This window comes from Chionomys nivalis, chromosome 20, assembly GCF_950005125.1.
Source record: "Chionomys nivalis chromosome 20, mChiNiv1.1, whole genome shotgun sequence".
In the NCBI taxonomy this organism is placed as follows: domain Eukaryota; kingdom Metazoa; phylum Chordata; class Mammalia; order Rodentia; family Cricetidae; genus Chionomys; species Chionomys nivalis.
Window position 1 is genome coordinate 4,849,127 of NC_080105.1, and position 22,586 is coordinate 4,871,712.

Here is a 22,586-nt window from a genome sequence, read left to right on the forward strand (position 1 = left end):
CAAAAAAAAAAAAAAAAAAAAAGAAAAGTTTATTACATTTATATGTGTGTCTGTGTACGTGTGTACATGTATGGAGATCAGAGGACATCTTGCAGGATTCGGTTCTCTTCCTCCACCATGTATGTCCCAGGGATCAACCTCAGGTTGTCAGACTTGGCAGCAAGTGCTCTTAGCCACTGAACCATCTTTTCCTGCCCTATGCACTGGCTCTGAAGACAAGGACGTTGTACACACAAGGCATTCTGGGACCAGGGTGGAGCTGTGGAGACTCCAGGCCAGGGTCTGAAGTGTTGTCTTTGCTGCCCACAGGCTTTTGGGAATGCCAAGACAGCCCACAACAACAACTCCAGCCGCTTTGGGAAGTTCATCCAAGTTAACTACCTGGAGAGTGGTATCGTGCGGGGGTAAGTCTCTCTGTCTGTGTGCCCCTCAAGCTAAGGCTGGAACTCAGAGCCCCCTGTGAGCTTAGCCAGTGCTCTGCCCCTGAAGTGTACCCCTATCTGTGAATGTGGTGTTGAGGGTTTCAGGTCTATGCAGTAAGGATCTTCTCTGACCCTTTAGTCAAAACCGACCAGACTGCATAGCCTGCTGGCCTTCGTAAGGTTTGTACTCTGTAAGGTATTGGGGTGTCACAGGCAAAGTAAGGTGTGGACCCCAGTATCAACCAAATGTGAGGCCCTTACCCAGAAAGAGACAGGGAAGTACGTGAAGGGTGTGCAGTGACTGCACAGAGGTGGTCAGACAGATCCATTGGCTGAGGGATCCATGTCTGGGTGGCTGGATTTGTGCATGTATTTTGTGTATAGGCAAATGGCAACTTGGGTACTTGAGTGATTCCTGGGTGGGAGGGTTGGTATATGAATTGGGTAGAAGGTAGGTTGTAGATTTATGGGTAGATTGATAGATTTTGTGTGAGGGAAGTGTTGCATGAGGAGGGGGCCCCTTGTTTGTTCCGGCCGCCCAGCTAGCTTACACCCGAAATAACCACACAGAAACTGTATTAATTAAAACACTGCTTAACCGTTAGCTCTAACTCTTACAATATTAGTTTAACCCATCTCCACTAATCTGTGTATCACACGTGGCAGTGGTTACCAGAGATTCTAACCAGTGTCCATTTCAGGCAGAGGATCCATGGCTTCTCTGACCCTGCCCTTCTTCCTCCCAACATTCAGTTCTGTCTTTGCCTACCTAAGTTCAGTCCTATCGATTAGGCCAAGGCAGTTTCTTTATTCATTAACCAGTGAAAGCAACACACAAAAAGAAGGAACTCCTACACCGTTTCCCCTTTTCTGTTTAAACAAAAAGGAAGGCTTTAACTTTAATATAGTAAAATTACATAAAACAAAACAGTTATCAAGCAAGAATTACAGTTACAATATTTATATCTACTTTATCTTTTATCATAACTAAGGAAAACTATAACTATCTATCTTCAACTCCATTAAAGACTCCAGAAGGATATAATATTACCTAAGTAAATAGGAAGTGCATTATAAACAACTTCTAAAACTCTAGAATTGACAGAGACATCTTACTGCCTGGACATTTACCCAAAGTTCTTCTGTACCATTGGGGCATCCGTCTTTAGTCTACAGGCCCATAGTATCCAGCAGATTTTTCCATAAAGCTGGAAATTTCAAAGACAGGTCAGTCACTTTCTTCTGTGTCCTGCAGAATGTCTGGCAGACTCTTTTATGAAGCAGGAACCCCAAAGGACCATCTCACCTTTAGGCAAGTCATCTCTCGTGGGTACTGCATGTCCAGTGAATCAGTCCATGCAAGAGCAGTTTCTTGCTCAAATGGCTAAGTAGCCTTTTCGATGCCCATCTTCCTCTGGAAGTAGCTTGGTGCTGCCAGGAGCACAATAGTCTCACTGTTATGAAAAGTTCTAAATTTTTAAAACATTTAAATGCCATATTCTGAAGGTTTCCTAAAGATTTGAAGAATCCCTATTCATCTGAAATACTTCTCTGTACATCTAGAAAATCTAGCTAACATGACTACAAACTTGACTATTATAGAGGATTATCTATTAACCTATATTTTTTAATTACAGATTACATTTTTTAAATGAACTACACAATCACAACACCTCAATCAAGAGCAGAAATATACATATAACAAGATTGACCTTAAATTTATATCAATAAACCAAGATCTATACCAATGTAAGTTATTCATATCTATATCAGGGAAGTGAGTTGATTTATGGGTGGGCAGGTATACTGAAGACTCCCAAGTATGTCAGTGTGTAGACTTGGGCTGGATGATCATCTGTGAGTGGGTAGATTCAAGGGTGCGTGGATGGGAAGATATGTGCACAGATGGATTCCTGAGTGGGTAGATAGATTTTAGGTGGGTATGTTGGTGGGTGGCTTGGCTCATGGAGTGGTTAATGGATTTGGGGTAGTTGGAAATAGGTGACTGAATAGATTGACAGGTTGGTGAGTAGGTGGGTGGGAGGGTATGTAGCTCAGGGCTGGGTGTATCTATGGTGGACAGAAGGTGAGTAAACAGACATACCTGTGGAGCAGTGGTTACAAGGGTAGATGGAGCAGCAGATCATTGGCAGGTGGATATGAGGATTTTAGGTAGGGGTGGGTAGAGGTGACATTCTGGTGGGCCTGCAACCTAGTCACTCACAGGCTTGTGCTATGTGGCAGCAGATACACCTTGAAGCTCTGCAGCACAGTGAGGTTTGCCGCAGTCCCAGGAGTCCACTGATAGTTCACATTGGGTGTGGAAGGGAGGATCTGAGCCTCTGACAGCCTTCCACCCCCACATGGGCAGGGGGCAGGCTCTGCTGGAGTGCAAGTTGAGAGGCTTTTGGTGAAGGTCAAGTCAGCTCTGGGCCCTTGACTGCACATTCTTTGCTTGACTTCAGCCCCGATGTACCCGCCTAGGGTTCAGCTGTACCCTGAGTTCTGCCACCTGAGCTGGGTGCCCTTGCCCTGATGCTCAGATGTCCAGCTGCCACACAGTCCTTCTCACAGCATCTGGACCATGGGCTAAGTAAATCTCTCTAATGACTCCTGTGGGTTTGGGGGCATTATCAGGGTAAATCTGGCCTCTGGAAGCCAACTCCGCAGTACATTGGCAGTTGATCTGGTAACCAGGTGTCTGTTGAGTAGCTAACAGGAGGATAGCATGTACAAGAGTAGTCAGGACCCTGGAAGGCCAGTGAGGGTGGCATGGGTTTCATAATGCTGTTAAAATGCCACACAACTTTAGACTTACAAATCACTTACTTTGTAACTTTCCATTTCTTACTTTCTAACCTTGGGTAGATAGAAACTACTAACGCAGGACATGAGCGGATAAATAAGTACCTGGTTAGGTCACATGCACAGGTGGAGTGCACTGACTGGCCTAGTACACTAGCCCAGCTACCCCTCCCTTCCGTGGGCTCCCAGCAAGCTGCCCTGTTCAAGTGCTAGTCTTGGGTTCAAGAAAGGAATTTCATGTTGGCCAGTATCCATGTTCTGGTTTAGCTTCCTGGCCTCAGAGATGCCACAGCCTCGTGCTAAACAGGCTGCCACCCAGGGCTGCCTTTGCCTGCTGTGTCTGGTCATATTTCTGTCACTATTTCTTCACAAAACCAAGGAAAGGTCAGGGCTGGTCTGAGCCCAAGTTCCTCATTCATGAGGCTTCAGTTTCCTGTGAGTGCAGATTGGCTCCGAGGAGGCCTCTCCTCTCACAGGACCCCCTTACTGACCTCAGACCTTTAAAACCAAAAATTAGGCTGGGTGTGGTGGCGCACGCCTTTAATCCCATCACTCAGGAGGCAGAGGCAGGTGGATCTCTGTGAGTTTGAGGCCAGCCTGGTCTACAGAGTGATTTCCAGGACAGCCAGGGCTACACAGAGAAACCCTGTTTCAAAAACAACCAGCCAAGCAAACAAACAAACAAATTAGAGGCTGGATGCTCCTGCAAGGACCCAAGTTCAACTCTGAGTGCCCAAATGGGGCTCATAGCTGACTGTAACTCCAGTCCCAGGGGATCTGACGCCCTCTTCTGGCCTTCATGGGCACTGCACTCAACCTGGTGCCCAGACACACATGCAAACAAAATACTTACATACATAAAATTAAATTCAATGCCAAAAGGGGGGTCATTTTGGGGTCAGGTAAAAACCTGGCACAAGGGAATCTCCCAGGAATCTACAAGGATGGCCCCATCTTAAAACTCCTAGCAACAGCAGATATGTAGCCTGAACTAACCTACTCCTGTGACCAGATTGTGCCCAGCGTCTTGTGGGGCTCCTAACAGTAGGGACAGGGGTTGGCCCTGACTCTCTTACTGACTTTTGGACCCTATTCCCCATAGACTGGGTTGCTTTGCTCAGCCTTAATACATGGGGTGTGCCTAGTCTTTACTGCAGCTTGACATGGCGTGTCTTGTTCGTGCTCATGGGAGAGACCTGCCCTCTCCTAAACAGAATGGAGGAGGAGTGAATTGGGAGGTGAGAACAGAAGGGCAATGTGGGGAGAGATGGGGAGGAGAGGAGGGAGGGAGACTGCAGCTGGGGTGTAAGATAAATTTATTTTTTAAAAAATTAAATTCAAAATTTGAAAAGATGGAGGTGTAGTCAGGAATGGAGCTCCTGCCTACAATCTAAAAAAGAAATCACCAAAGACTGGGGGAGGGAGTTGGCCAGCCATTTTCCAGCAATGCTAGCCTGGTTCCACAGAGCTTGCCTGTCCACCACAGGATGACTGCCCACCCCTGGATGCAAGGAGAGTCTGACCTAGAAACATGAACTTAGTACAGGGGCTGAGTGGCTGAGGGAAGAGAAAGAAGTGTTTGTGTGACTCAGTACTCGGGTGTCAGGAGTCCAGACCAGCCAGAACCTACAGTAGGATTATGCCTGTAAAAACAAGAAGAAGAAGCCGGGCAGTGGTGGCGCACGCCTTTAATCCCAGCACTCTGGAGGCAGAGGCAGGCGGATCTCTGTGAGTAGAGGCCAGCCTGGTCTACAAGAGCTAGTTCCGGGACAGGCTCTAAAGCTACAGAGAAACCCTATCTCAAAAAACAACCCCCCCCCCAAAAAAAAACAAAAAAAAAACAAGAAAAAGGTTTTCTCTTATTTAGCTTATTTATTCAAAATTATTTTAGAGTTTGTTTTGTGGGTGTTTTGCCTGCATATCTGTGCTGTGTGTGTGTGTGTGTGTTGTCCACAAATACCAGAAGAGGGCACTGGATCTCCAGAAACTGGACTTAACATATGGCTGTGAGCTGCCATTATGGAAATGGAGCCCAGATTCTCTGGAACAGCAGAACTGAGCCATCTCTCCAGCCCCTTTTTTATTTAAAGAAATTACGAGTCCAGGCAGTACCTTAGGTGTCCACCCTGTGCTCTTGAGTTTCCTGCAGGCCTAATGGCACTGTCCTACAGAGGGCTGACCTCCGCCTGGTCTACATAGTAAGTTCCAGGGTAGCTGGGACTACACAGTGAGACCCTGTCTCATAACAGCAGAAAATAAATAAAATTAAAAGGTAGACTCAGATGGAAAGATCTACAAACCCTCACAGGTCGGGACCTCAGTTCCTTGTCTGTCGTTAGGACCTGTAGCACCTGCCCTGGAGTGGGAGGGTTGCCTAAGAATGCCTGAGATAATGCCTGGAACACCATAGCCCCCACCAGAAATGTATACTGCCCTCCTATAGCACAAGGATCCAGAATTCAAAACTTAAATCCAAGATGTTCCAGATTCTCAGGTTCAGCAAGCACCGTAGCTGAAAGATGCCATGCCTGTACTTCCAGGGACAGGCATACTCAAAACTAGAAGTAGGCATGAAGGACCCGAGAGCTCCTGGGGAGATGGCCAAGAGGCTGAAATTCTGTGTGGTGTAAGCACTAGATTTTGAATCCCCAGAACCATCATGAAAGCTGGGTGTGTGGGTGTGGCAGCCACCTACCATCCTAGCACTCAGGACGCAGAGAGGAGGGATCCCCAGAGCAAGCTAGCCAACTAGACTGGCCACATGGATGAGCTTACTGCTCAGCAAGAGACCTGTGAGTCTCAGGTTGTGTAACTGTGTGGAGGATCTACATGTGATAAACATAATTGCATGTGAATACTGGATTTCATCCCCACAACATCACATACATACAGATACTCAGTCCCTGGCTCAGCAGTGAAGAGCACCCGTTGCTCCTCAGCATACACCCACATGACAGCACACAAACATATATATATAGATACACATATGTCGGATTCAAAATGAAAATGAAATAGTAACATGAATAAAATGAAAAATTCAGAGTAGTTGTATTCCCTATTGTTTGGAGATAAAGGGGACTCAAGCCTGGGCTTCTCTGTTGCTCCCTGCACCTCATGGGTGACCCAAACTGAACTGGGTGACCCAAACTGAACTGGGAGGAAACAGTAGCTCCAGAAAACCAGATTGTATGGACACAGCCAGGGACCTGTGAGGGTCAGAGTCAGAGGCCTCTGCTGCAGTGGAGGTGATGTGGCAGGCAGGAGCAGGTTTCAGTGGGAAAAGCACTGACTACACAAACCCAACAACAAGAAGCCATGTGAGAAGCCAGGTGTAGCGCACATCTGCCATCCCTGCACTCCTACCAGGAGAGATGGAATTCAGCAAGCACAGAATCGGCCAGAAGCTGGGTTTAGATGGCCTGGAGTGTGCAGTAACACAACAGGAGAGACTCCAGTTAGCCAAGAGTCAATCTGAGAGAAAAGCCTTGATTGACAGGTAGTCTGGACCAGACTGGCTGTGGGGGGATTGTCTTGGTTTCCTCCCTAGGCCACTTTTGGTGAGAGTATTTTTGTCACAGCAGTTTAAGACAGATACTCTACCTCAGGGTGAGAGTATTTTTGTCACAGCAGTTTAAGACAGATACTCTACCTCAGGGTGAGAGTATTTTTGTCACAGCAGTTTAAGACAGATACTCTACCTCAGGGTGAGAGTATTTTTGTCACAGCAGTTTAAGACAGATACTCGGCCTCAGCAGGATTCCCAGACTCCGCCCATTGACACACATCCTCATACATGCTGTTGTTCACGTGTGTTCTCACGTTGAACGGACATAACTTATAAAGTGAGGAAATGAGTGCAGCTCAGCCATAGAGTGCTTGCCAGTGAGTGCAAGAAATGCCTTGTGGGGGCTGGAGAGATGGCTCAGCGGTTAAGAGCATTGCCTGCTCTTCCAGAGGTCCTGAGTTCAATTCCCAGCAACCACATGGTGGCTCACAACCATCTGTAATGAGGTCTGGTGCCCTCTTCTGGCCTGCAGACATACACATAGACAGAACATTGCATACATAATAAATAAATAAATAAATAAATAAATAAATAAATAAATAAATAAATAAATAAATATTTAAAAAAAAAAGAAATGCCTTGTGCTTTCGTACGTTAGCGTTAGCATACATGGCTAAGTAATAGGGTCAACAACCCAGAAAAAATAGGAAAAGACTTCAATATGAGCACAGGGCCATCTTGGGCAGTGGTGGTGCACACCTTTAATCCCAGTACTCAGGAGGCAGAGGCAGATGGGTCTCTGGGTTTAAGGCCAGCATGTACCCATATTGTACCTTAAAAATGAGCTGCCTGTCATCTGCCTATCAATCAGCAGTCAAGCCATGAAAATCGTCTTTGAGCTTACACAGAAGTTCCAGGTCAGGATATGCCCAAGCAGATGCCTGAAGCTCATCTAACATCATTCTGCTGTTGAGGGGAGATTTCCTTCTCCTCACCTCTGCGGGGCTAGCCTGGGTCCCTTCACCTGCCCAGGTCCTGTCAGGTTTCCTTGGACTATGCTCACCCCTCTCTGCCCAGGAACACATCGGTCAGCCAATTCATGATTTCTGAGTTTGATGTCAGAACACAGGTGATCTTCAGGGCATTTGCAGCAGGCGACACCATGGTGCCACATGCTAGGCCAGAGCAGAGATATGGCTTAGGGATGTGGCTACACCTAGCGAGCTTGAGGCTCTGGGTTCCCCTTCAGCACTACAGAGACCCTGTGTATGGTGCACGTTACCCCAGCATGCGGAAAGGATGACTGAGGAGAGCAGCAGTTCAAGGCCAACCTCAACCACACAGTGAGGTCTGTCTCACACACTAGAAGAGGACAGTGGGCCTTAGCTCTGTAGACAGTATATGGAGTGGCCCAAAGGTCCACCAAACACTCTGTAAGCCAGGCCATGGTGGCATGGTCCTGTCAGTCATGCCAACACTCCGGAGATGCAGGGAGGGGATCAGGAGCAGATAGGTGTTCCCTAGACACGTTAGAGGCCAGCCTGGGCTATAGGAGAACCTGAGTGAAATGAAGGGAAAAAGAACAACCATACAACATCCAAGTAAAGATTTTGACTTAGACGTAGATAATGGCCCTAGAGTCTCCAGTGAGGGACTGGGGGCGTGGCTCGGGGGTGGAGCCCCTGCCTAGGATCCCCCAGTGAGCGGCTGAGGGTGGGGCTTAGTGGTATGGTGGTTGCCTTAAATATATGGTTTTTGGTTCCATCTTCAACTCTAGCCAAGGCAAAAAAAAAAAAAGAAGAAGAAATATTAATACTAAATTCTCCCTTTTTTCTTTTATGACAGAGCTGTTGTGGAGAAATACCTGCTTGAAAAATCTCGCCTGGTATCCCGGGAGAAGGATGAGAGGTGGGGCATGATTTGTTTCTCTTTTTTATGTATATGGGTGTTTTGCGTATGTGTTTGTAAGTGCACTGTGTGTGCCTAGAACCCAGGGAGATCAGAAGAGGGAGAAGTTAGTTAGCCAGCATCTGGGTGCTGGGAACTACGGGTCCTTCACAAGAGCAGCCACCTCTTCAGCCCGCAGGGTGTGGGATGTTGCTGAACATAGCCCTGCTTAATCTTTGCCCTTACAGAGGTGAAGTAAGTGTTGTGTTGCTCACATACCTGCCACCATGGCCTCCAGCCTTGTGCCCCTTACTACCCACACTGAAATGTGTTTGAGTAACACCACAGTGCTGGCACAGCTGCGTATTCCGTGAGCCAGCACTGAGACTCTGAGGCAGGAGGATTTCGGGGTCCAGATCAGGCGGGACTTCATGGAGAGCCCACCTCAGAATAACAAACCTGTGTAGTGGGGAGCTGCTGGCTGTGTTCCTGCCGCCCCAGCTCCCGGTCGCATGGCTAGCTTATGCCCCAAAATAACAACACACAAACTCTATTCGTTTAGAGTAGTAGTGGGAGCTGCGGGCCTGCTTTCCATCCTGCCCGGCTCCTGCACGGCTAGCTTTACACCAGAAATAATTACACGGAAACTGTATTCTTTTAAACACTGCCTGGCCCATTTCTATTCATGTGTGTAGCACCTTGAGGTGCGCTTACCAGGAAGATTCTAGCCTACGTCCATCCTGGGTCGGAGCTTCATCGCGTCTGCTCTGGAGCACACTGGCATGGCGTCTGCCCCAGAGAGGAGAGGAGCTGCCCTGCATCTGAGCTCACTTCCTCTTTCTCCCAGCATTCTATTCTGTTTACTCCACCCACCTAAAGGCTGGCCAATCAAATGGGCCAAGGCAGTTTCTTTATTAGCCAATGACCTTCCTCCATCAAACCTGCTTAAGAAGCGGATGAGATGCACATTCCCTGCTCTTGTGACACTCACTCACTTGGGGAGTTCCCTCTTCTTTTTCTAACAGCACTTAAAATTTTTATTTATATATTAAGTCGGGGTCTTGGAACTCACTCTGTAGACCAGGTTGGCCTCAAAGCCACTGCCTCCTGAGTGCTGTGGTTAAAGGCATGCACTACCACACCAGCCGAGATTTTATTTTTTTTTTAACTTTATATTTGTTTATTTCAGTGTGCATGTGTGTGCGTGTGCACGTACATGTGTGGTAAAAGGACAACTGGAGACTCAGTTTCCTCTCCCTACCAAGCGTGTTCTGGGGATTGAACTTGGGTCCCCTGGCTTAGCAGCAGGTGCCCTGACCAGCTGAGCCATCCCACCCACCCTTTACTGTGCTGTGGACCTGGCTGCATACTGACTCCCCTTGCTGGTCACCCACAGGAATTACCATGTGTTTTATTATCTGCTGCTGGGTGTTAGCGAGGAGGAGCGCCAGGAATTCCAGCTGAAGCAGCCTCAAGACTATTTCTACCTCAACCAGGTAAATAGCTCCAGCCACGGCGCCACCTCTGCCCCAAGACTGTCTGCCACAGGGAGGTCAGGCCACCACCCTGGCCCTGCTGGGTCACCAGCCCAGCCTTGAGCACACACACAAAGGCTGCCATTCATTCGCAGTCCTGGCCCTTCTTCTGTTCAGCCTGGATTGCCCTGCTCACTGCCCTCCAGGCCGGAAGTGCCTGAGTGCCCACGCCTTTGTTTTTTTCAGCATAACTTGAATATTGAAGATGGAGAAGACCTCAAACATGACTTTGAAAGGCTCCAGCAGGCCATGGAGATGGTGGGCTTCCTACCTGCTACCAAGAAGCAGTAAGTGGACTGCTGAGCCTCCAGCTCTGACCTGCCCCCTATAGAAAGTAGGAGGTATTCTACACAGAGAACAGGAGAGGACTGCAGCCAAGATCTAGGAGGCAGTAATCCAAACCAGTAGAAACTGGGCGTGATGGTGTGCACCTGCCATCCCCACACTGGAGAGACTGAGAGAGGAGGGTTGCATGTTCAAGGGCAGCTTTTGCTGCATAGTGAGACCTTAAATTTAAAAAGCAAAACAACAATCATTCCGCAGTAAGGTTAAAAGTTCAAGGCCAGCCTGGTCTCCATAAACAAGACCCTGTCTGTTAGCAAAAACAAACAAGCAAAAAAGTTAAACTAAGTTTGCATAGTGGTGTATATCTGCTCCCTCAGTGCTTGGGAAGGCATCAGGTGAGGGTAGCCTGGGCTACATAGCTTGAACCCATCTCTAAAACGAGCAGGGCTGGAGCTGGAGCGCAGTTGGTAGCAGGTGTGAACTACCCGAGCCAAGTGTGATGTCTGTGAGGTCTATCTGGCAGCAGCACTCGGGCGTGGGGATGGGGGTGTGAAGTGGAGAGCACCCCTGGCCTGGCTGCACGAGACACCGCTACAGAAACAAGCAAGTGACACAGGCCACAGTAACCTCTCTCTCTGTCCCAGGATCTTTTCTGTCCTCTCAGCTATCCTGTACCTGGGCAATGTCACCTACAAAAAGAGAGCAACCGGCCGGGATGAAGGCCTGGAGGTTGGGCCCCCTGAGGTGTTGGATGCCCTCTCCGAGCTCCTGAAGGTACCGCCTGTCTCCACCATCCTTCCTTGCACTTGCTTCCTGGCCACAGCCTCCATGGTCTCCTTCATTCACGAGCACATATCCACACACAGGTCAATGTGAACAAGTGAGACCATGGGTTCCTGGGCTGCCGCTTTTGCTCTGTGTGGCAGAGGCTTGTCTAGTTTCCCTAGACCCTGTCACATTCCAACCACACATAAGGCTGATGTGCTAGCATGCCCTTGTCGTGCCAGCACTCGGGAGGTAAAGTAGGGAGATAAGCAGTTCAGGGCTAAACATACTCTGAAGTTGAGATCACTGGGTGCGAATCCCAGCACCCTCATGACCGTCTATACCTCCAGTCCCAGGAGATCCGACAGCCTCTTCTGGTGTCCTCAGGCGTCTGCTCAGATTTTAGACAGAACACCCACGCCCATATGCATAATTTTGGGGCTTTCGTTGTTTTTAAGACAGGTTTTCTCTTTGTAGTTTCAGCTGTCCTGGACTTGCTCTGTAGACCAGGTGGGCCTTGAACATAATTTTTTTTTGACAATTAAATTTAAGACATACAGTTTGTGTCTAGGCGTGGTACCATAGGCCTGTTGTCCTGGTCACTTGGAGATTGAGACAGGAGTCTCCATATTTGAGACCTGCCTGAGAACTTCAGTAAGACTCCCCTCCCCAACTCAAGAAAGTGTTATGATGGGGGCTGTAGATGGGGCCTGTGATGGCTGCTTCCCTCACACACATGGACTCCCAGGCCCCTCTCACTACACCAAACACGCCAAGCCCACATGTGCAGACACAGCTAGTGATGGTTTCCTGCAGGTGTAGTCTCTGCTGCTTCTCGCCTGGGGAGATTTCTGGGAGCACTACTGGCACCTAGTGGCTGAAGGTGGGGATGCCCCTGGAACCTTCAGTGAAGAGCTTGAGCCCTATAAGTTTGTTTCTTTTTTTCCTTTTTCTTTTATTTCTTTTTTTCTTTTTTCTTTTTCTAACCCTGCTGGGGATGGAACGTCAGGGCCTGGAGCTGGCTAGATAAATCTTTAAACTTGTCCTGGTGAGCCAGGCTTCCAGCTTACCTTTCTGTTCTCCTGTTTAGGTGGTGTCACTCTAGGTGGCCTAGAACTTAGATCCCCCTGCTCGGTCTCCTGAGGGCAGGGATTAAAAGTATGTGCTACCACACCTGGCCTTGTGGGGTTTTGCTTTCAAGTTTTATATTACATTTTTGTTTTTATTTTATTTACCTGTTTATAGGTATGTGCTTTTGCAAGAAGGAGGCCAGAAGAGAGCGCTAGGTGTGGGGAGGCCCTTCCCAATCCAGCTTCTGTGGTCCGTCCTGCCCTCCCCAGCTCTTCAGGGCTGGCCTCCAGATGCAGAAGGCCCAGCAAGTGCCTCACCTCCCGACCTTTCTTTCCCCATCCTGGAAATAGGTGAAACGGGAGACCCTGGTGGAAGTCCTGACCAAGAGAAAAGCAGTGACAGTCAACGACAAGCTCATCCTGCCTTACAGCCTGAGTGAGGTAGGACTGCAGCCCTACAGAACCAGACCTCTTCCTGTGGCTCTGCTTCTCATGAGATCGTCTCAAATGTGCAACTGCTGCTGAGCCACAAAGTGCAGAGCCCATGTGGAAAATTCCTTCCTCTGCACACACGCTGGAGAACTTGGTGTAGGAGTTGGGTGCAGCATGAAGTTAGCAGTAATGCCCCTCAGAACAGACCAGAAATAACAGTGGTTCACTTACCAGTCTAGTGGGCGTGGTCTCATGGCTCAAAATAGAGATGCTTCCTGTGGCTCACCTTGTTGCTTGAAGGGAGTCTCTCCAAGCTCATGTCAACTGCCAGCATCTACTCTTTATTTTCTTATTGGCCAGAGACAATTTTACTCCATATCCCAGGCAAGCCTTAAATTTAGAACATCCCAGCCTCCTCCAGGATGACGGCGGCATGCCACTGTTCCCTACTGTTTCACCTGTTAGGTAGAATTGTTCTTCATGAACCAGTCCAGCGCACTGGTTGATGACATGTAACATGTAGCATGTAACACCAGGATCCACTGAATAACCAGATGAGGCCTCACCCAGATGAGGTACAACTATCTCAAGATATATCAAGGCTGCATCACAAGTGCTCAAGAGTTTTTTTAAAGTATTGAGTTGTTAATTTCTGGAATTTTCCGACCGTAGATAGCTTCAGATATCTGAAAGTATAGATAACTAAGAAGTTGTGCATGGCTCAGGGCCAGAATTGGTGCCTAACATTCCCCTCTGTGCTTTCAGATGTTCAGTGGCTGTGCAAATCCAGCATGATTTGGGACAAATCTGGCCCCCACTTAGTTTTGTAAATAAAGTTTTATTTACAAAGCCATGCTCATTTACTTACATTTTGCTCACTGCTGCTCTGACTGCAGTTGCAGTGCTCAGTACTGCAATAGAGCCCCCCAGGTCCCAAAACCTGAAAATATCAAGCCCTTGCCTTGTTCTGGAAAGAGGTGACTGGCCTATGTGCTTGAGGTGGCCTTTCTGTGACCCTCAGCTCATAGGTCTCTATGTCGTCCTCTCAGTTTGCTGGTGTGCTCTTCCTAGTGCAGTTCTCTTAGCTCCTTACATCTCGAGAGCAATGCGACTTACAAGTTGAATTTGGATTGCACCAGGAAAGGACCTCATAACAGGGTGTGGGATGCTCCCAGTGGGAACCCTGCCCAGGGGAATCAGCTTACATTGCCAGAAGACAGCATGGACTGTTGGAGCCTTTGTGGGCCAAGGCACCCCTGACATGACTTGACATCTCTGCAGTGAGCCCACACCCTGTATGGCTCAGGTATCCCCCCAGAGAGGCTGTGTGAGCGAGTATCCCCAGCAGAGGCAGCATTTTGTGTGATAACATTGCCGTGACATCCAGGAATTCAGAACCAGAGGGACATGCTCAGCAGCTAAGGCAGCCGACCACATCCATCGGGAGGAGGAAAGAACAGACGCTCCTCACAGTAGGCGTGCTGAGAAGTGCTCCCTTGCCTGCTCCATGCCTGTTTCTCAGTTGTGCAGGTGCTGTGACTGGTCTCACACACCTCAGCTGGCTTGCCAGACTGTACACCCATGCCAGGTGCTGGAGCCCTCAAACTCTGAGTCTAAACAACAGGTGTGACCAGTGACCAGTGTAGGAGCAGGCAGACCTCAACACAAGGAAGGTCAAAACCCTGGTTGAGGGCCAGAGGATGGTTCAGTCAGAAATGCCTATGCATGTGCTGGCCCTAAATTCAGATCTTTGGTATATCTACAAAAACTAACTGTGCTGACACCCATCTGCAACCAACCATCCATGGGGGAAAGGCGGGGTCAGCTGTTTGATATTGTTCTGTCCTTGGATACACAGCAAGCTCAAGGCCAGCCTGGGATACAGTAGATTTTGTTGATGAAACTGAGACAAAATTAGATTGGTTCCCTGAATCTCAGTACCATGGCCTGCCCCTGGCAAGGTTGACCCACCCCAAGTGAGACACCCCTCTGCCCACAGGCCATAACTGCTCGGGACTCCATGGCCAAGTCTCTGTATAGTGCCCTGTTTGACTGGATTGTGTTGAGGATCAACCACGCCCTCCTCAACAAGAAGGACATGGAAGAGGCTGTTTCTGTGAGTACACAGGCCCTGAACTGGCCAAGGACAGACCCCATCCTTGGGATGAACCATGGAGGCTGGGAATCTGTAGGGTCTCTGCAAACAGCAGGCTCAGCAGAGGACCCCTTACCTTCTACAGGAACTTGGTGTCTTCATGCAGGCACTAGAACAACACAGCCCACCCAGCATGTAGGCCCCAGACCCTGGGTTCCACCCCAACGCTTATTGCAAATGTGGGATCCCAGTTCCGTCAATAAGTAGTAATGGTCCTGTTTGCAAAAGTGGTGGTTGCCAAGCTGGTGGCAGCTGTGCCCAGCTGACATCAGGACCACACATCTCTGCTCGTGCAGCAAACTCAGCTTCCCTGGGAGGCCCTGGCTATAACTACACCTTGTCTCCCCAGTGCTTGTCCATCGGTGTCCTAGACATCTTCGGATTTGAGGACTTTGAACGGAACAGCTTTGAGCAGTTCTGCATCAACTATGCCAACGAGCAGCTACAGTATTACTTCACCCAGCACATCTTCAAGCTGGAGCAGGTGAGACCTGTACACCTACTCCCCACCCCAATCCAAGCACCCTGAAGGCCTAGCAGTGCCCTTCAGTACCTGCGATGCATGGGGCTCGAGACCACAGGTTCCCCGGTCTCCAGTGCTCTGTCCCTGTACTCAGTGGCACACTCAGCCCTCCTAGAGTCTTTTCAATCCTTCTGGATGTTAGATGCCACTGCAGCAAGGCAATGGGGGTGCACATTCTGTCATACCAATCTGTGTGTCCCCTAAAGGTGGTCAAAGCATGACCTCTGTGTCTTTTCCTTTCACCATGGCAACCTCTCTGAGGAGGCAGGACCCATAGGTATGGACAGGCAGCCATATACACATTCTGCAGCTGTATCTCAGTTGTCTGAGGTTCCATCCCAGTTACACAACTAAGTGTAGTTAGTCACCTCCTCACCCCCTCACCCCACACTCCCACAGGCCCTGGAAACCCTGTAAATTTGGTGACCCTCTAGCCCCTGGCCAGTGGAGTTACGCAAGAGAATGGCTCCATTTTCACCCCTGCTCTAGTGTCAGAACTGCCTGCTGTTTAAGGCTGAGTGATATTCCATCTGCTGGCCAGGTTGTGTTGAATTTATCCAGTCATCTGTCACTGTGGCTGCGGTATTTTGTCATGTAAACACACATGTACAAGTCCTCTTGGACTTGCACTTTCGGTTCTCTTGAGTCGCACTGAGGGGGAAATTGCTGGAGCACCTCCTGGCTCCCTGAACTGTCCGCTGTGACAGGGAGCCGTCTCTTTGTTGTCCCTGAAGCCGAGGGCATCAGCAGGACGAGTTCTGTGGGCGAGGGAGCCCCCCCTTCCAAATCCTTAACCTTCCTCACCCTACAGGAGGAGTACCAGGGTGAGGGCATCGCGTGGCACAACATTGACTACACCGACAATGTGGGCTGTATCCACCTCATCAGCAAGAAGCCCACAGGCCTCTTCTACCTGTTGGACGAGGAGAGCAAGTGAGTGTCCCTGCCCTGGCTGTTGAGCCAGTGCCAATGTAGGGGCCCAGTCAGGTTCCTTGGACTGCTCAGTTTCTCACATGCATTTGCCTAGTGTCTCTGCGGCATGTTCTGGAAACAGCAGGCGTGTGACTCACCTGTGCTGGCTGAACACATCTTCACAGGAAGGCTCCTGTGTCCCGGGAGCAGGGCTGGGGCTTTGCAGAACCAGCAGTGTGTGTGCTGGGAAGGGTGAAAGGGGTCTCAGTCACCCAACTGCCCTTGCAGAAGTCAGTTAGCTTTGGGTTGGTTTCCATGGCTGTGCTGACCTCTCATGGTCCTGGAGACTACATGCCCCCGAATCAAGAAACCGTCAGAATCTTAGAGTCCCACCCCACATTTACCGGAAGAGGCCAGAGGAGCTTTCCCTGTCCGCGGTGCTGTGCCTGTGGTGAGGCTGGAGGCTCTATTGGTGCAGCTCCTGCCTAGCGCCACAGAACGTGCCTGTCATTCTAGGGAGGAGGCTGGAGAATTAGGTCTCCAAGGTCATTCTTTTTTTTTTTTTTTTTTTTTTTTTGGTTTTTCGAGACAGGGTTTCTCTGTAGCTTTGGTGCCTGTCCTGGAACTAGCTCTGTAGACCAGGCTGGCCTCGAACTCACAGAGATCCGCCTGCCTCTGCCTCCCGAGTGCTGGGATTAAAGGCGTGCGCCACCGCCACCTCCCCCCCCCAACACCCCCCCCCCCCCCCCAGAATCCCCTGCTTCAGATTCTATGCCTCAGGCCAAATCCCCAGCGCTCACAGTGGAGAAAAGGACCAGGCGAGCTCTGTGACAGGAGTACAGGAGCTGACTCTGTCTGCAGCCGCTGAGGAAAACCAGGCCTACAACCTACTGCTGCCAGCACTTTCACTGGGTGCCCCGCCCTGTGTCACACTCTTTTAAAAAATATATTGTTGTGATTAGGTGTCAGTTGTATTGTTGGTGGGTGGCGGGTGTGTTGTCGGGTGACTGGTATGTTGTTGATGCGTGGTGGGTGTGTTGTTGGGTGGCTGGTGTGTTGTTGTCGGGTGGCTGGTGTGTTGTTGTCGGGTGGCGGGTGTGTTGTTGTCGGGTGGCTGGTGTGTTGTTGTAGGGAGGCGGCTGTGTTGTTGGGTGGCGGGTGTGTTGTTGTCGGGTGGCGGGTGTGTTGTTGTCGGGTGGCGGGTGTGTTGTTGTCGGGTGGCTGGTGTGTTGTTGTAGGGAGGCGGCTGTGTTGTTGGGTGGCGGGTGTGTTGTTGTCGGGTGGCGGGTGTGTTGTTGTCGGATGGCTGGTGTGTTGTTGTAGGGTGGCGGGTGTGTTGTTGTCGGGTGGCGGGTGTGTTGTTGTCGGGTGGCTGGTGTGTTGTTGTAGGGAGGCGGCTGTGTTGTTGGGTGGCGGGTGTGTTGTTGTCGGGTGGCGGGTGTGTTGTTGTCGGGTGGCTGGTGTGTTGTTGTAGGGTGGCGGGTGTGTTGTTGTCGGGTGGCGGGTGTGTTGTTGTCGGGTGGCGGGTGTGTTGTTGTAGGGAGGCGGCTGTGTTGTTGGGTGGCGGGTGTGTTGTTGTCGGGTGGCGGGTGTGTTGTTGTCGGATGGCTGGTGTGTTGTTGTAGGGTGGCGGCTGTGTTGTAGGGTGGCGGCTGTGTTGTTGGGTGGCGGGTGTGTTGTTGTAGGGTGGCTGGTGTGTTGTTGTAGGGAGGCGGCTGTGTTGTTGTCGGGTGGCCAGTGTGCACTGTGCATGCAAAAGCCAAAAGACAACTCTGTTGTTTCTGTCCTTCAACCATGTGGTTCTTAGGGATGGAACTCCTGCCGTCAGGCTTGGCCACAAGTATCCTCACCTCCTGAACTATCTTGCTGGCCCTGGTTTTAGCTTCCTGAAACAGCCATGTTAATATTTATCACTGCAGATTTTTTAAATATTTTCCTTTTTTGGGTGCCCAAGGCAGTGAGTATCCCACCTCCCAGACCTTCCAAGCCCTGAATTACTGTGACTCCCCCGCCAGAAAGCCCTCCTTCCTCATCAAGCTGTGGAGCCCCAGAGCCAGGCATCTGGCACACACCTAGCATTGCCTTTGTTTACAGTGAGGCTGGAACCAGCAGGGTGTGCCAAAACCCAGGGAGGCATTTCCCTTCCAAGTGGCAAAAATAGCCAGGTACAAGGAGTCTCTTACTCCTCCATCTCCTCCCTCCCAGCAGAACAGAACCTTGCTTTATCTGTGAGGCCATGCTCACTCTCCGTGTGGGGATCAAGGGCCTCAGCTCCAGGGCATACATCCAGGTACACATGGCTCCAAAACTAGAGGCCACTCCAGAGTGGAATCTGAGAAGCTAGCAGACCCATGCCTGGAGATTGACAGAGACAAGCAAACCTGATCTACATGGAGTGGGCAGCAGAAACAACCTTTTGGGGTACATAAGAATTGTACCCCTGAAACTCTGCTCTGTGTTAATCCTGTGGTCCCACACTTGCCACATGGATGTTCAGTACATGTTGAGAAGCTGACAAGCTTCTAGGGGCAGCTAGGTAGCTTGGTCAGTTAAGATGACAGCCTGAAGACTTGAGTTTAATCCCCAGGGTCCTCTGGTGCACAGAGAAAACCAACTCTTGTGGGCTGTCTGACTTCCACAAATGTATGCTCACACTTATATACCATGCCAATTGCATGCTCACACTTATACACCATGCCAATAAAAAGTAACTAAAGAGGTGCCAGCACTCATTCTGTCCTCTCCTCACCCATCCTCTGTCCACACAACCTGGCATCAGCCCCTCTCAGCAGCTTGGTGTCTTTCCACTCTCCTCTCACTGTGTGTCCTTCCCTGTCTGCAGCTTCCCACATGCTACAAGTCACACCCTGCTGGCCAAGTTCAAGCAGCAGCATGAGGAGAATAAGTACTTCCTGGGCACACCAGTCCTGGAGCCCGCCTTCATCATCCAGCACTTTGCAGGCAGAGTGAAGTATCAGATCAAGGTAGGTGTGGCTCTACGCCCACACTGCTCTCTTGGACCCTTTGCTGTTTTTCAGTGGGGACAGCACATTCTGGGGGTGCTTGGACTCACCCCCAAACCTCAATGCCAGTCAAGCCAGGGTATTGTCAGTCCTTTCTCATAATGCTCCTAGGGTATCCATGGGTTCCAAGGGCTAACTGCCTGTTAAGGTTTATGGAGTGGATAATCCTGGCAGGTCCTACTGCAGATGGGAGCAGCAGGTGGGAGACAGACAGATACCCCATGTGAAGAGAACTTGGGTATATAGAGTTTATTCAGTGGGTAATGGGAGGGCGTAAGGGTAAGGGGAAACGGGAAGAGAGAGACAGAGAGAGGGAAGAAAGGGGGAAGGAAAGAAGCAGAAGCTGCCTCTTCAGAACAGACAAGAGAGAGAAAGGAAGAGAAGAGGCGTAAGATCAGCTTGTCTTGGTGGGAAGGGGGAGATTGGGAGTGGGTGGAGCTTTTCTTTTAAAGGGACAGGGTTCCTAGGTGACAGGGGACAGGGCTGGCCAGAATAATTATAACATTCCCGTTTTTTTCTTATAATAAAAAGGCAAAAGGCAAGGAGTTAGGTATGGCAGGTTAAGGGGATGAGGATGTCAAGTTCTCAATACTGCTTCCTGCTGATTTGTGGGCGTCAGAGTCTTGGGAGACCTGAGAAAGCTGGTTACGTCCTGGGGTAGCTGGTTGCTTCACTCCTGTCCAGGATTTGTGGTGTGGAACTGTCCAGTGCCTCTTGGACCTGGCAAGGTTTTGGCAGAGTAGAGGACAAGGTTAAATTTAGGAAGAAAAAATTTTTTCCTTAGGTCCTGGTAATTGAAGAGGAGGGTATCAGGACCAGGGAATTGAGAGAGGTGTGTATCTGACCTGTTTAAGGTGAATCCTTTGGTTTGGCTCCCTGGAAACTCACAAGAATTCTTTGAGTTTGTGAAAACATTAAGTTTTAGATACATGCATTGATTGTATAAACAGCAGTATATTTATGCCAAAATGACCGTGACGGATGTTTTTACACAATGAAAAGTATCTTTAGAGCCGGGCGGTGGTGGCGCACGCCTTTAATCCCAGCACTTGGGAGGCAGAGGCAGGCGGATCTCTGTGAGTTCGAGACCAGCCTGGTCTACAAGAGCTAGTGCCAGGACAGGAGCCAAAACCACAGAGAAACCCTGTCTCGAAAAACCAAAAAAAAAAAAAAAAAAAAAAAAGAAAAGTATCTTTAGAAAATGACCGAGGAGTCTTTGGAATCCCGATCTCGCAGTGCAGTGGTGGCAGCTCCCTGCCAGCCAGATTAATAGCTTATCAGAATCTTTAGACTGAATGGCAGCATAGTGAGAGAGAAATCTGATAACTTGCATTTGTCCTTGGAACTTTATAACTTGCAGGTACACACCTTAATAACTTGCATTTGTATACCTTAAAACACCTTTTTGTTTGAGTTTTGTATCTTAAAACATTTTTTATTTAAACATGGTAAGAAGTTATCCTGGGGGCTGGTGAAATGGCTCAGAGGTTAAGAGCTCTGGTTGTTCTTCTAGAGATCCTGAGTTCAATTCCCAGCAACCACATGGTGGCCTACAACCATCTGTAATGAGATCTGGTGCCTTCTGGCCTGCAGGGATATGTGCAGACAGAACATTATATACATATATAATTAAAAAAAAAAACAAGTTATCCTGAAATCTGTTTTGTGAGGTTGTCCTTTTTAAACTGGCAAAACCTCTCAGCCATCAAACTGTATCAGAGATCTTTGAGAAGGATAAAGTTTTCCTTGGAGTTATTGATTTTAAAAAAAGGACAGAGAACTTACTCAGTTGATAGAACCACTTCTCAGGATCCTCCACCGTCTTTAGGCCAGGGGCTTAAAGGCTGTATCTGCCTTCTGCTGTTAGCGCAGGACCTGCCAGGCTTCAGAAGCTCCTATGTGTTAGGAGTTTGTAAGAAGACCAGCCTACTTTGCCCTGAGCAGCTAGGCAGTCATCCTTGGCACCATCTTTGTTAGGGGCAACTGCCACCATTTTGTTTGAGCTTAAGAGAGAGACGAGCCTTGTAAGAGAGAGACGAGGACTTGTAAGGTTCCTCCCCTAAGGTTCCTCCCTCCTGCAGCGGGTTCCCTACATGACCCACTTTATGCCATCAACTATGCTTTCAAAATTTACGTTTACGCTCCGCTACGTATGGTGTGTTTGTGTGATGATCCAGCTTGGCAGGGCCCGCTAAGGCATTTATTACACACAGAGACCCACCTCTGCAGTGCATCTGCTCTCCCCCACCTGCAAGGACTCTACTTACAATTACATCTGTGTGGCCACACCATTCACAAATTCACATGTTCTTCTATACATGAAGTAGACTGGAAGTGCTGCCTCTGCAGTGGGGTGAGAACGGGGACCCACTCTCTGGCGTAGATGGTGCAGTGGCAGGATAGGAGTGAGAGAAGCGGGGAATAGCCCACCCCAGACAGGCTTAGCCCAGCAGACGGAAAAGCAGACAGGGAAGAGTTTAGCATGGCTGGATAGAAACTTTTCCATCTGCCTATTCACTGACAGAAATTAGAAAGCTCCCATGTTGGGATCTGTCATTAGGCGGCCATTTTAGGTTGTTATTTAAGGAGTACATAGGCCATTTCCCAAAGTTGAGGAAGGGATGAGAGACAAGATCCAATAGCAAATTTATTTTAGGCATCCCTAAAATAATGCAAGGAGCAAGCAGATTGATTCAAATCAGTCCAAGGACTGTCGGCACAGGGATTGGGGACCAGGGCTACTCTGAATGGGCTGAGACAGGGACAACAGTCAGAGATGAGAAACAAGATCCCAGTCTTCAGCCATGGGGAATTAGCAGAGATGAATGTCAGTGAAAGCTGACTTATCTTAGCATTCAGTAGGTGTTGTGCACAGTGATGAAGCAGACAGGAAGTTGAAAAGTGGTCCAGATCCAGGATGCCCGCATGCCTCAGTCCGTGTGCCCAGGGGCAGGAGGGAACACGGAGAGAGCCTGGCTGAGTCATACACCAATGTTATGATTTCACTCTCACCTTACCAGGACTTCCGGGAGAAGAACATGGACTACATGCGACCTGACATTGTAGCACTGCTGCGGGGCAGTGACAGTTCCTATGTACGCCAGCTCATCGGCATGGACCCAGTGGCTGTGTTCCGCTGGGCTGTGCTGCGGGCTGCCATCAGGGCCATGGCTGTGCTGCGGGAGGCTGGGCGCTTGCGTGCAGAGAGAGCTGAGAAGGCAGCAGGTAGGAATTGAAGGGATACCCTCCCTGAGAGCAAGCAACATG

The 22,586-nt window shown here is 49.4% G+C and overlaps 1 protein-coding gene across 9 annotated transcripts in view; it reads left to right on the plus strand.

Moving 5' to 3' along the window:
- Positions 1-22,586, plus strand: part of Myo9b (myosin IXB) — an 88,892-nt gene that overhangs the window by 38,434 nt on the left and 27,872 nt on the right. For all 9 annotated transcript variants that reach the window (XM_057753117.1, XM_057753118.1, XM_057753122.1 and 6 more), the window contains exons 3-13: positions 310-404; positions 8,578-8,640; positions 10,016-10,115; positions 10,341-10,441; positions 11,084-11,213; positions 12,626-12,715; positions 14,706-14,822; positions 15,211-15,345; positions 16,196-16,317; positions 19,139-19,280; positions 22,340-22,544. In XM_057753117.1, coding sequence (XP_057609100.1) covers positions 310-404; positions 8,578-8,640; positions 10,016-10,115; positions 10,341-10,441; positions 11,084-11,213; positions 12,626-12,715; positions 14,706-14,822; positions 15,211-15,345; positions 16,196-16,317; positions 19,139-19,280; positions 22,340-22,544 — 1,300 coding nt within the window. The remainder of the gene's footprint in view (positions 1-309; positions 405-8,577; positions 8,641-10,015; positions 10,116-10,340; positions 10,442-11,083; positions 11,214-12,625; positions 12,716-14,705; positions 14,823-15,210; positions 15,346-16,195; positions 16,318-19,138; positions 19,281-22,339; positions 22,545-22,586) is intronic.